The 14,330-nt window shown below is 51.6% G+C and overlaps 1 protein-coding gene across 1 annotated transcript in view; it reads left to right on the forward strand.

Moving 5' to 3' along the window:
- LOC118785205 (forkhead box protein O6-like) overlaps positions 1-14,330 on the forward strand; it is a 34,444-nt gene continuing 20,114 nt past the window's right edge. The window contains exon 1 of the mRNA XM_036539786.1: positions 1-1,907. Within this exon, the coding sequence (XP_036395679.1) occupies positions 1,410-1,907 (498 nt within the window). The 5' untranslated portion in view covers positions 1-1,409. The remainder of the gene's footprint in view (positions 1,908-14,330) is intronic.

Below are 14,330 nucleotides of genomic sequence, written 5' to 3' on the forward strand. Positions count from 1 at the left end.
TTGCACGGGCGCTGAAAAGCATGGCATCGCCGCAAAGAGCCGAAAGAGACTGCCGTAACCTGCTTTTGTAGAAATTAGAATAGTAATATTATAATTTGTCTCTTCAGAATCTGCGATTCAGCGTTAAAAGGAGAGTGAATTTGCGATAGTGCTCTGATAGCCCACCGCTCTTGAAGCTGGCACGGCAACTGTACATTAGCCCATATTATGAGCAGAGGAGACAGTGGGCGCAACCCGATTTCCGTGGGGGATTTTTGGCTGCCGTTCCTTCTCGTAGAATGGTTTGTCTTGTATGAGGAAAGAACATCAAATCGCAACATTCCCTTCGGTGCTTATGGAACTGCGCCGTGAGAAGAGGCGCTAGTTTTGGCTAGACTCGTCGCAGCTCGTGTTTCTTTTTTCCCTGCAAAACCTGTTCTGGAGGGAGTGATTTCGTTCAGGCTTCGCCCAATTATCTGATAGCAGCATTTATTAAGCCCCATAACCCAGGCGCGTCATCCTTTTACAACTACGAAGCTGGGTGTGTGTGTTTATAGGACGGGGAGAAGAATAAAAAAAAAATTGACAAACGACAGCATCTGTGGAAAAAAATGAGGTGAAATTCATTTCTGATAGAGCATCGGTGACGCGGGGATAAGGAGAGGACGCCACAGTGGACCGGAGCTGCCTGGCTGATTTTGTCTGGAATTCTGCCGCTTTATAAATGATTCATGCGACCTGATTTTTTTAAGAGTCTAATTGTCATCGCGGTGGGATATTAGCAGTTGTGTGAGTGTGAGAGAGCGTGCGTGTGTCACCAGTTACAAATCTCAAAGAAGACAGAGCTCTCCGGACTTGAGGAAATTGGAAACAGACCTCTTGTCAACCGAATTATATGTATGTTTTAATTTGTCCATATTCTTCTTCATTTACATATTTTGGGGAATTTTTTTCCGTCTGCCTGCGACTACAGCTTCCTTGCTCACTGAATGATCATCTGTTGCTGCAACCGGCTTGATTTAAAAAGGGGGCATACGCGTATTTTAAAAACCCTCGCCAGTCACTGACACGGTCTTGGATTCGGCGTAATTGTGGAATGTAGTGGCTGAATTTGCAATTTTCCCACTTTTGCTAGCCTATTTTTTTGGCGGTAGGATCTAATGGAAATGGGAGAAAGACTGTTACTATTATTGTTGCTACTCTTATCCTTACATGTCAGGTTCTGAGACTGCAGACTAGCCGTACATAATGGTCCTTCGCGACGACTGCCGGCTTCTTTGAGATAATCGCCTAATTCCTTACAGAACTAGACTGTAGCATCTCTGTCAAGCAACGGTTTTGTCGCTAAACATCAGAAACAATACGCAAAATCGCCGCTGGATTTATCGCAGATTTTTTTGACCAGATCGGTCCTGTTTAATTGAGGATAAATGCTGATGATGGAGGACGACAACGAACTGGAGGCGCATCAGGTTGACATCGATCCCGATTTCGAACCGCAAAGCCGGCCGCGATCGTGCACCTGGCCCCTGCCATGTCCGGAAGATTTCCCCGGAGGAGAGGAGGTTAACGGAGGTCTCCCATTGTCTTCCATAAAGGTGGAGCCGGATAATGTTCCCGCATGCAGAGGCGAGAGAAGCGGCGGCGCGCCGGCGGAGCTAAAGCATCCAGCCGGCGCCCCGGCTCCCGCTGCCGGCGCCCTGCCGTGCCTAGCCGGGGCTGCTCTCGACGTGGCCGGTCAGCTGCGCAAAGCCAAGTCCTCAAGGAGGAACGCGTGGGGTAACCAGTCCTACGCGGACCTCATCACTCGTGCCATTGAAAGCACCCCCGAAAAAAGACTCACGCTCTCACAGATATACGACTGGATGGTCCGATATGTTCCTTATTTCAAGGATAAAGGCGACAGCAACAGTTCGGCCGGATGGAAGGTAAGGGCGGTCAACGCGAATGACGGTCGCGCTATTGTGGAGCACTTATCGATGCCATTGAGATTATTGATATTGCTAGCCGGGAACAGCGTGCAGTAGTGGACATTAGCATCCGTCATATCGCCTACACGCTTGCAATTTCACTTGCACACAGTGCAGACACCTTTTTTGGTGGTCGTCTACAATGCACGCACGAGGTGGATTTAGAGGCAAATAATGTCTGTCAGGTGTTTTGTCTTTCTATTCTCACAGGAGCACGCCAACGTTTTCTGGGAAAGGGACAATTAGCTAAATGAAACAATGCACAGTTATAATTATGATACGATGGGGTGGGGCGAGGGGGATGATCACGGGTAGTTTGGATCCTTTTCCCGTTATGCATACAGATGTCTGTCCGCCCCGTTTTCATTTTTTACGTGTCATGTCCAGTTTCGTTAATCTGATCAACATAAAAGTGTCGCATTTGTCGGATGCGGGAAAAAACGGGGCTATGTAATGGCTTATCTGCCCTGTGTGCAGTCCATAAAGCACACTGTGAAACCCGATTTGGGAGGTATTTTCCTTGCTTGAGTTGCTGTAGAAAAGGGACAGAGGGTCATCCCGGGGACACTCGGTGCGACATCTGACTGACTCTGGTCAGCGCCGGGATGCGACTCCCGAGCGTGGGGTTTCTACGCTGCACACGCACCGCCGCCGTCTCGTTCGGTAGCCTGGATTAACCCTTGTTGAACCGCTGCCAACTTTTCATTTTCTGTTTTTTTTATTATTAAAGGCTTGGCGGTCGGAGAGGGCTTAAAATGGAGAGGTGTTCGTTTTGAGAGGATCACGGCAAAATAACACGCACCATGTTTACTTGGTTACAGCACATTAAAGCTGTAACGTTTTCGAGACAGACTGCTATAGTCACATACGTAGTAGCCAACAGGAGAATAAATATCTGTTTGTACGTCTTGGTCGGACTCCTTACTTACTGACTGCCAGTCTTTCCTTTTTAGATAGTAAATGCTTAATTACCTGCGCATAACCTATTTTTAAGGAAATATCAAGGGAGGGAGCTGGAGAAGGGCCTTTTATAGCACCCAGCCTTTTCCCGAAGACAGTAGTGTGTTTTTTTGTTTACAGGAAGACAGCCGTCTGTTCTGTTTCACTTATAGATCGGGTGCTTCTCTGTGCACACTGCATTGTTCTTCAATTCTCCCAGGACTTCCTCTGTACCGTCTGCATTTTTCCACTGTTCTGCCGCGCACCCCACTTGTTGCATACCTTATTATGAGCGGTTGCCGATTCCATTTTAATTATTTGCCTTGCTTGTTGACTATTCCACTTGAATGTGAAATAACAAGACCGTGGGTGGAATGGGATTCACATAAACCACTCCGAGGTACACTGTGAAAACCGCTGTGCACAAAACGCTTGTGAGTCTGCTTGGGTTTCCTTGAGCAGGGGAAAAAAAAAAAAAACCTCAAAACATTTGGTCTTGTGAAAAGTCTGTGTTTTTCCTCCTTACATCAGTCATGGAACAGAAAATTAAGACTAATACAGGAAGGCTATAACCTGTATCCCACACACATTTCAACTTCCAAATATGCCACTGCCCGGCTGTGGCTTTGAGTTTAAGGGTTATTGAGTAACGTTAACCCCTGACGTCCTTGTGGAGTAATACTTTGAAGATAGTGGTATTATGAACGGGTGCGTAAGTTTAAGCCACCTAAGGCCATCCGTTTTCTCCTGGCAGAAACCTCTTTCTTGGCCCTGTGGTTGTTCAGGAAAGCCAGCCACTAATTTCTATATCAAATTAAGCTATTTGTCTCTCTAGCAGGTGCCCTTACCTAAGTGCAGCTTACATACCATGCATGTTGCTTATTGTTCTGAAGTAGCTAGAGCTGGATAGTTACCTATGCTATGTCATGTTGGCCTACCTGTTTCGTAATGAATGTGGTCAGGGGTGCGACAGCAGCCCAGCCCCGTCAGGGATTCAGGCTGCTAGCACACTGGTCGTAGTGCCATCTGACGCATATCCACAGCACTCGTCCGGTCTCTATGAGGTCCGTGTGGATCGGCACGCTCAGCGTGACCGTGCTGGAACGGGCATCGAGCTTCCCGCCGTTTTGGCACTTCCGCGGGGGGGCTCCCCCCCCCCTTATTGAGAGGTTGTGAATTTTCCCATGGAAACACACGGCTCCCCCCCCGTGGCGCCGCCGGCTTCTCGGAGCTGCGGCCTTCTGGGCCGCTATTTGCCGAGCCCCTGCCGGGGCACGCGAACGGTTGTCACCCGCCTGGGACAGCTCGCGGCTCGACGGAGGGTGAAGCCACAGGCATCTGCTATTGTTGTCAGCAGTCTGGGAAAGGCGGGGACGGCTGCAGCAAGCCATGATGGGATAGCGGTGCGCAAAAGGCTGAAGGTTCCAGGGAATTGCTTATAATTTCTGTAAATTCCAGCATTCCTTCGCGTGCGCAGAGAGTGCCGCGGGTGCGGAGACGGGGCCGGCACGGGACAGCCCGTACCGCCACGCTCGTACTGTGTCACTCTCACGGTTCGGCCGGCAGTCCCCGGGCGCGGGAGTGGGCTGTGTTTGACGGGTGGTCGTGGTGCTGTGGAGGGAGGACTGAGGTTGCGTCCGGAAGGAGACCCGGGGGGGTTTGGGCTGAGGACACACTGTCCGGGATGAGACCCTGGGGTGGGGGGGGGGTGGGGGGGGGGGGGGGGGTTGGGTTTAGGACACGCTGTGACTGACTGCGGCTGCATGTGGACTGGAAGCACTCCGAGTTCCCTGGGCCGGGCCTGGAGACCGCGCGGAGACCGAGGCAGGGTTTGCGTTTGAGAGAGAGAGAGAGAGAGCGAGAGAGGGAGAGAGGGAGAGAGAGAGAGGGAGACAGAGAGAGAGAGAGAGAGAGAGAGAGAGAGAGAGAGAGAGAGAGAGAGAGAGAGAGATTGTCTTATATCACTTCCATGTGTGCCCCTCCACAGAGCCTTCAGAGACAGAATGAGGGTGTTCCCTTAGAGTTCCGGCTCTGCTGCTTGGAGCCTAGCCTAACGCACACACACACACACACACACACATACTCTCACACACACACACACACACACGCACACACGCACACGCACACGCACGCACACACACACTCACGCGCACACGCACACGCACACACACACACACACATACACACACACAGACACACACACACACACAGTCACACACACACACACATACACACACACACACACACACATACAAACTGCGTATACATGCACACGGATACATAAAAACTGTATGCATACACACACACACACGCATACAGGCAAACTGTATGCACACACATACACACAAACACATACTGTAGATACACATGCATACACATGCACGTGTAAGCTGTTTGCAGAGTGAGGTTGCAGTCAGGACAGTGGTACAGATTCCCAGTGGGACAGTGTTGTGACCTTAAACGTTCTTCTTCACCTGAGCTGCTCCGGTCCAACCAATAAACGGCTATGTAAGTGGGTAAATCGTTTTAAACATATGCGCTGTTCATGTCCCTATGGGGAAAGGTCATAGTTCAGCATGTGGTAGATCAGCACATATGCACGCTGAAACCAGGAGCAACCTGACTTTACCTTCACACAGGCAACAAGCGTAGTATAGACTCTCTCTCACACACACACACACACACGCATACACACAGGCTATAAATACAATGTAGACATGTACACACATACTTAGTTGATATCCGTGCACACATACAAACAATATAAACTGTATCCACACACTCACACACACATGCGTACACATTTTTGTCTGCTTTGACCTGCGATCTCTTATTGTCCACACCCCTCTAGTGTGCGCTCTACTCAGCCACTGTGACACATTTGGAACCATAAAAGTTGCAGAAAAATATCTCTGAGTAGCTGTTGGTGCGTCGCCGCAGTTAGAGACGGGTCCCAGAAGAAGTTACACCGAGGTCGTAACTGAATGATTCATTCGGCGCTGTGCTACGCTGTTCTCTGGCACGCGGTGTGTGTGCCGGGGATGGCATCACCGCGGTGACGGAGAGCGTGCGGAGCCGGTTGGTGAAGGGGTGCGATAATTCGTGCATTGTGACCTATCCTAAGCGCTAATCCCTGTCATCGGCAGGGAAAAAGCTGGCGTTATTAGCGGGCTCGTGGCCATTATCTCCTGTCCCGGGCGTTCTGCGGTGCAGTGTGCCACGTGAGGCATAGCGGGTGGTCATAGGTAGGCTGGCAGAGCGGGGGGGGGCTGTGGAGGATTGCGCAGAGAGAAATCCAGAAAACCTCAGGGGAGCAGGGCCTGGCACACAAGAGGGCACTGAATACAGCCAGGAGCTCGCCCAGATTCACTGCCCACCACGGAGCAGTCTTCCTGGGCTCCATCACTCTGAATACCACCAGCCCCCCAACAGTGAAGGAGGTCTGTGAGACCCGGGTTTGCTGCAGGTTAGGCTGCACCATAGGCTTGAGGGTTGACTTAGAGGTTGTTTCTGACTGACTGTAGGGGCCACGCAGACAAAAATACCTCTTCTATTGGTAAGCGTCTCAAGCTGTGAATAAGTTCACTCCAATCCAACCGTGTCCACCTGAGGTGATGGCGTTTGCGAGCTGGCCGGTTGCCAGGGCAACCACGGTCGGTTCACCGCTCCTGCCTTCAGAATGGGGCATGGGCACAGCCGGGGTGATGACGAATTTGGGGGTTGCTTCCCGGAAAACCTGTGTGTAAGGTGACTCTGTGAACTCCTCTGCACCTGTGACTGGGTTTCTGATCGCCCACACCTGGTCAAAATCCTGCCCCTTTGGGTGAGCGGTGTTTGGGGCCCTGGCTGCTGGCGGTCGCCCCTCGTCGTGGGGCAGCTGGACCCGTAACAGCCCGAACAGCGAAGGGCACCTCTATCTTTAGCACACGCTCCCCAGTGAGGCCTTACGCAACAGAAAATGAGTGGTTTGACACTCACTGGTGTTATTTTGGAACCTGTCGAGACATGGCCACTCCCTGGTAATGAGGTGGTATTAAGGGGCCTATTTAAAACAGGTAGAGGGTTGGTAATGGCCCTCGCCCATGCTCAGTGCTGAACACAGGGCCGTGTGTTACGCTGTGAGGGTACAGAGCGTCACCTCGACGGCCCCTCCCCCTCCCCCGCCCCGCCCCTCCGCCCGAACGCCACAGTCAGTGCCCCTCTCTCCGCCATGGCGGAACCGCCTCTCGCGGTTAAACACAGGGTCACTGTCACAGCGGAAGGCGTCGCCCAAAACAACCCGCCCAATCAGGAGGCAGATGTAGGGGAGCAGTGTTGCACTGCCACGCTTCATTAGTGCTGTCCTCACACACACTCACACACACCCACACCCACACACACTCGCACACACACCCATGCGCAAACCCACACACACACATACACTCTCTTTCTCTCTCTCACACACAAACACAAACACACTTACACACACATACACACACCCATAGACACATGCACAAGCACACACCGTCACACACACACACACACACACACACACACACCCACACACACTCCCAGCCACATCCTGTGCCCTGAGTTATGAGGTGGTCCCATTTGCGTGTTGCCTCTGCAGGGAACCCACGGAGCTGAAATTATTCAGATCAATATTATAAATAAACAAATTGTCGGATGGTGGCTTTTGATGGGAGGGGAGAAGAAGAGTTAAATGTTAAAAGTATTTGCGAGCCGCTGATGAAATGGAGTGAAATGGTAGGGAGAAAGCTAAGAGCAGAAGAACAGTTGGGAGACAGCTATTAAAAGCAGGCTGTAATAGCCGTTGTGTAATCCCGTCTAAAAGCAGGTAGTATATTAAGCTGGAGGCTCTTTCTGCTGGGCGGAGTGGAGTCGCTTGGTCTCAGACAGGAGCAGTGAGTGGCTGTTAATACCGGTTTGTCTTCTAGGAAGGCCTGAACGCCAGCCATGGCATGGAGCTAATCACCCTCCCCAACACAAGCCCTTTCCAGTGCAGTCAGCCTACTATATGCGGCCGTGTGCCTGGCCTTACAACCCTCTGCTCTACTTTCAGTGCTGGGAACGTGTGTGTGTGTGTGTGTGTGTGTGTGTGTGTGTGTGTGCAAGAGACAGAGGGAGAGAGCATATATGAGTGTGTGTGTGTGTGAGAGAGAAAGTGTATATATGTGTCTGTATTTGTAAGAGATAGAGAGTGAGTGTGTATGTGTGTTAGTGAGTGTTACAGGGAGAGAGAGAAAGAGTGTATGTGTGTGTGTGAATGTATGTATGTGTGTGCGAGTGTTTGCATGTGTGTTTGTGTGTATGAGTATGTGTGTGTGTGAGAGAGAAAGTGTGTGTGTGTGCGCACGCGTGCGTGGTACGTCTGTGCAGCGGTTGCGGTTCACATTGAGGCGATATAAAGATTGCACGTTTCTGTGGGCGCATCACAGGGTTTGGTCTCATTCTTTAGGCGTCTGTGTTTGCGCACTCTGATCAGGGTGACAGCGTGTCAGTGCAGTGCGTTGCACACTGCTCAGCTCTTTACTCGTTAGCGTCTCTAATGGTGTGTTCTCGCGACGCGGAGACGCACCGCGGGCCTCTGTGTGTGCGCGTCGCGAGCTTCCTCTGTGCGTAGTCATTGTGGTTGTGTGTGAGTCCGTCTTTAGGGATTTTCATGTACAGTCATTGTGTTTCTGTGAGTGGCTGTCATATTTTTGTGAGTGTAATTGTCACTGTGTGTTTATTATTGTGTTTTGTGGCTGTACGTGTGGTTTTTAGTGATTATATTTAGGTTACCTGTTCTGGTGTAATTGTAGTTGTGTGATTGTTGCTGTGATTGTGTGTAAATGGCGTTATTTAGTGGGTATTGTGTGGTGACCTTGAGATCATCTTCATTGTGGCTGTGATTTTGTGAGGGCAGTGTTGTGTGGTTATAATTAGGTGTCTGTATTTTGTGGTTGGGATAATGTGTGTGTCAGACGTGTGGTCAGATTTTTTAAGCGTTGTGATGTGTGATTAGATGTATCCATATTCTTGTATAGTTGTAAAGAGGGTGTATGGTAATGTGGTTGAGTTCAGGTGCATATGCTGTTGTATGGTTGTGACCTGGTATGTGTGGATCGATTTGTGGTGATTAGGTGTGTTGTTTTTTCTGATGATTAGGTGTATATGGTGGTGATTCGGGGTGTGTATTGCTTGGTGCTGATTCAGTAGGTGTTCATTTTTTGGTGATGATTAGGTATGTATGCATTTTTTGATGGTGATTAGGAGAGTGTATTGTTCGGTTGTGATTAGGTGTGTGTGTATTGCTTGGTGGTGGTTAGGTGTATGTGTGTGTTCAGTTGTGATCTGGTGGATGGGTATATGGATGATTAGGTGTGTGTGCGTTGTTCAGTGGTGATTAGGTGTGTGCGTGTTGTTTCATTGTGATTAGGTGTTGTGTGCGTGGGGTTTGGTTGTGATTAGGTGTGTGTGTTGTTCTGTGGTAATTAGGTGTGTGTGTTGTTCGGTTGTGATTAGGTGTGTGTGTTGTTCGGTTGTGATTAGGTGTGTGTGTTGTTCGGTTGTGATTAGGTGTGTGTGTTGTTCGGTGGTAATTAGGTGTGTGTGTTGTTTGCTGGTGATTAAGTGTGCGTGTGTTCGGTTGTGATTAGGTGTGTGTGTTGTTCGGTTGTGATTAGGTGTGTGTGTTGTTCGGTGCTGCTCGGCTGTGATCAGGTGGATGGGTGTATGGGAGCCGCGGGCGGTGTGTTGCCAGGGGACGCGCAGGCCAGCCGGAGCTGGTGCCAGGCAGTAACTCAGACGCTGTAATCTGAAGTGACGCGGCTGTTATTTATAACGTGTCTTTAGGTAACGAAGGAGGGCAGCAGGGCAAAGGGTCGGGAGTGCGCTCCTCCACAGAGACGGAGACCGAGAGAGACAGGCAGAGACGGAGAGGAAGAGAGGGAGAGAGGCAGCAGCAGAGAGAGACAGAGACAGGCAGAGAGAGTGAGGGAAGGAGAGAAGCAGTCGCAGACAGACAGAGACAGGCAGGGGCAGGGAGAGAGAGTGAGCGAAGGAGAGAAATTGGGAGAGACAGGGCAGAAACAGCCTGCATTTGGTTTTTGTTTTTCATTTTGACTTTGGAGGAATTTTATTAGAGGGGGATAAACTCTTAAAATGAGGAAGCATAAAGAATGCCAGCGTGAGTCAGCCGATATTAAAACCCAGCGCGCGGCAAGCACGAGTGACAAAGGACATAATAAAGAAGGAGACTGAGAGACAGCGAGAGAGCGAGATTTAAAGAGAGGGAGGGAGAGAAATGCAGAGGGAGAGAGAAAGGGATAGATTTAAAGAGAGGGAGAGTAATGGAGAGGGAGAGAGAGAGTGAGACTGAAAGAGAGGGAGGGAGAGAGGCAGATTGAGAGAGATAGAGGAAAAAGAGGGAGAGAGAGAGATTAATGCAGAGGTGGAGAAAGAGGGAGAGAGAGAGAGAGAGACAGAAAGAGGGAGAGGGTGGGGGGTGGAAGGAGATTGAAGGAGAAAGAGAGAGAGAGAGAGGAGGGAGATTGAGAGAGATTGAGGGCGAGGGAAAGGGAGAGCGCACACGTGACCCTATAGCATCCATCCAGCTGCGGTCACCATGGCAATGGTGGCGGTGGTGTCCGTGGCGATGGCGGGCCCCAGCAGCAGCAGAGGCAGCAGCGGCAGTAGTAATGGGTGCTGGTCCAGGCTGGCGCCGGTGCCAGAGAGGCGTGAGGCTGCCAGCTTGGCGCGGATGTGCGGAAAGCCCGCTCTTCTGTTATTGTTATTACACAAAGGCCCAGCAGAAGGAGAGGGAGCTCTCGAGCTGGCGGGCTTGGCACGGAGCACGGCGGAGGGGGGTGTGCGTGCGTGTGTGAGAGAGAGGGAGCGTGAGTGTGTGTGTGTGTGCGTGTGTGAGAGAGAGGGAGCGTGAGTGTGTGTGTGTGTGTGTGTGTGTGTGTGTGTGTGTGTGCGCGTCTGTTTGAGAGTGTGTGTGTGTGTGTGTGAGTGTTTGAGAGTGTGTGTGTGTGTGTGTGTGTGTGTGTGTGTGTGTGTGAGAGCATGTGTGTGTCTGTGTGAGTACAAGGGGTGGCATTTTACAGACTGGCAGCCATCCTAGACTTTAGCTGATCGATATTTGATCCATATTTGATACTTTTTGATTCACGGAGAAAGAGTTTCGGGGGGAGAAACTGAGAGAAGGAGAAGGAGTGGAAGTGAAACGGAGTCGGGGGGGGGGCGTGTCTGACTGCGCACCCCTGGCTCAGGTTCACCTGGCTGACAGAGAGGAGGCCCTGTGAGGTGAGACAGCAGCCGATGCTTCCGGATCAAAGCGCAGCTGTGTGGCCTCAGAGCTGCAGCAACACCACGCCACAGAGAGGGGGTCACAGCCCGCCCCCGCCCCAAAGACCGGCTCCCGTGCCCCACAGCCCAACCCTCGCACCCCCTCTCACAGACAGAGGGGTCCCCGCCGTCCCCCCTGGCGAGGAACGACACCCGCAGCCAGCATGAGGGGACGGGAGGATCACATTAAAATGATAGTTTGATCTGCTTCTGCGGGCGCTGTGGTGACATGGGAAGAGTGAGCAGAGAGGTGAACGGGTAGGGGGGGTTACATGGGGGCGTGAACCGGGGGGGGGGGGGGGAGGGCTCATTTGGCAGGCCGTGGGCTGCTCCACTCCCCGGTTATCGATTCCCCTCACAGCGGCCGTGAGTGTCTTTCTCCCGCCCCCCCTGCCCCCCCCCACCCCCTGTCCCCTCTATAAATGTAACATTACTTATGCTCTTAGCGGAAGCTCTTATCTGTGGCGACTTATATTGCTTTACGTTTTATGTCTGCGTAATCTGTGAGCCATTTGCACCGAGGCCGGCTTCACCGGGGGCAGCTGAGGATAAGGGCCCTTCCTGGGGAGGGCGGGGGGGGGGCTAGGTCAGGGATCTGCACTTTGGGGTCCCGCCCCTCCCTGCACGTCATTAACCCCCCCCCCCCCCTCCCCAGACCACGCAGCCACACAGCCGTGTGGAGGTCCGGGACGCAGGACCGTGGCGTCTGTAAGAGGCTGGGGAGGGAGCGATCGGCGGGGGGGAATTACACAGGTGACGCGCTGACCCCGAGACGCCGAAGCCCGGCTCCGGCCATATTAATCCCGCTCCGAGCACGTCGCTGTCCGACCCGCCGCCACGCCCTCCCCCATTCCTGCGTTTTCTCGCTGGTTTGGGCCGGGGCACCGGGGCCAAACCCACGGGGCTCTGGAGATCTGTCTCGCGCCGCCGCGGGGCTCTCTGCACTGTGACTCCTCTCCGCCCGACCGCCCGACCGCCCAAACCGCACGGGTACAGCGCATTCCCGCCGTGGCGCAAGCCTCCAGGGCCAGGGACGCTTTTTACGGTGTTGCCGTGCCGGTTCTGCCCCCGGCGGGGAGCCCGGGCGGTCGGGCTTTTATTTCTTTATTTTATTTTTTTTTTTGGTCGTGTTTTTGTAATGGCCCCGAAACGGAACGAGAACTCGGTGTGCTCAGATTTACGAGCTCGGGCCCTGGGGGTGCCAGGAACCGGAGTAACAGGGCGCATAGCTTCACACTGCCAGTGTGTGCTGCCAGAAGGGTGGGGGGGGCAGGAGGGGGAGGGGGATGGGGAGGGGGAGGGGGGGCGCGAGGGGGGCCGCGGGGGGTGCCAGTGTGCCAGTTCGGATAACCTGCTGGGTGTAATGAGGAGTATAATGAGCAATCCATTATGCTGAAATTCTAAGAGCCCAAAAAAAAAAAAAACGTAGACCAAACACACATTCCTTGCCAGGCCCCACTTAGAACGTGTCAGAAAACATATTTGTTCAATGCAGTCTCCAGTATCCAGTATCCAGTATTCATGTTTGAAACTTTGACTGAATTCATCCCTGTTGTTTGAGTAATTGATTTGGATTAGGTGAGAACTGAATGATAAGCAGAGGGTCTGGGGCAATGCTATCGTGGAGACAAAGCTAAGTGTCAAACTTGCAATCTCCCAGCTCTGTAACCTGACGGTTAGATATTTAGTACCTGTGTTTGCAGATGTCCAGAAATACCTGGCCAGTTGTTTTCCTGCTTCTGCTAATGAGAGATTTGTTTGATATTAGAGCTGTTGATAATGTCTCATAAAATGCCTAAGTGTGTTTGTATGTGTTTAAAAAGAGAAAATGCCTACGTGTCTGTGTACGTGTTTGAATTTTCATATTGGTCTATTTTGTGAGTCATTCACATTATATAATGTCTGCGTGTATTGTGTATGTGAACATGTACAGTATACGAATGTATGCGTTGTGTGTTCTGACATGTACTTGTCTTTATTTGTTGCTGAATACTACAATAGTACAGTGCTCGTGTGTGAGTGTATATGATTGTGGACATGTTTGTATATGAGTGTGTGCGTGTGCTTGTGTGTGAATGTGTGTGTCTCTGTGTGTTTGTATGTGTGTGAATGTGTGTCTCTGTGTGTTTGTATGTGTGTGAACGTGTATGTATCTGTGCATTTGTATGTATGTACGTGTGTGCATGTATAAATGTGTGTGTGTGTGTGTATGACTGTGCATGTATGAATGTGTGTGAGACAGCGTGTGTGTGTGTGTGTATGTGTGTCTGCGCTGATGGGCTCTGTGGGAGTCTGGGTCCAGGAGGAACGGCTCTCGTTAATAATTCAGACGAGCCTCATTATCAAGGCAGTGCAGATTTCTCCCTGATTTCACCTTAATTGCAGGCAGGCTGCTCCACTCAGGCATTCTGCAGTCACGCAGTGCAGCCAAACCGCTCTCTGCCTCTCGAAGGCACTGGCACACCATTCACCACACTGCTGCTGCTCTCTCCATCCGCACGCCGCGCTGCTCTTCCCCCTTGTCTTTGTGCATGCAGGACGTGCCTGTGTGTGCAGACAGGACCGGCTTTTCCGGATCCACCTGCCTGCATCAGATGACTTCCATGTCACCTTCCTCTTCCTGAGGACGCGAGATGACTTCCACGCAAATGTTGTCTAGAGTCGGCCCAGAGGCCCTGGCGAAAACAGACACTTCTCCCAACAGGCTCACCTTTCGGGCTGTCGCCTCCCACACACACACACACACACATACACACACACGCACAAACACACACACACACACACACACAGCTCTGCTCCTGAAATGAACATAGGTTTCATTCCAGCTGAATAGTTAACAGGTCTCTTGCCCTGTCTCTATGCCCTGTCTATGGGCGTCAGTTTGTTTTGAAAAGTGCTGGGAACAACGACAGGTTCGAAGTGTTCAACTAACTAAAGGCCTTCGAAAAGTGGTGGGGACGAAATGGGCCACGAAAAAAAGTAGTGTCCCCAGCGTCCGCAGAGTAAATGACGCCTATGGCCCTGTCACTCTGAGGTTGCTATATAGGTACGCCGATGACGCTCTGAAAATGTAGAGCCTGTTCCCTGGGGAGCAGAATAGCACTGGAA

The sequence above is a fragment of the Megalops cyprinoides genome, chromosome 10, assembly GCF_013368585.1.
Source record: "Megalops cyprinoides isolate fMegCyp1 chromosome 10, fMegCyp1.pri, whole genome shotgun sequence".
Classification (NCBI taxonomy): Eukaryota; Metazoa; Chordata; class Actinopteri; order Elopiformes; family Megalopidae; genus Megalops; species Megalops cyprinoides.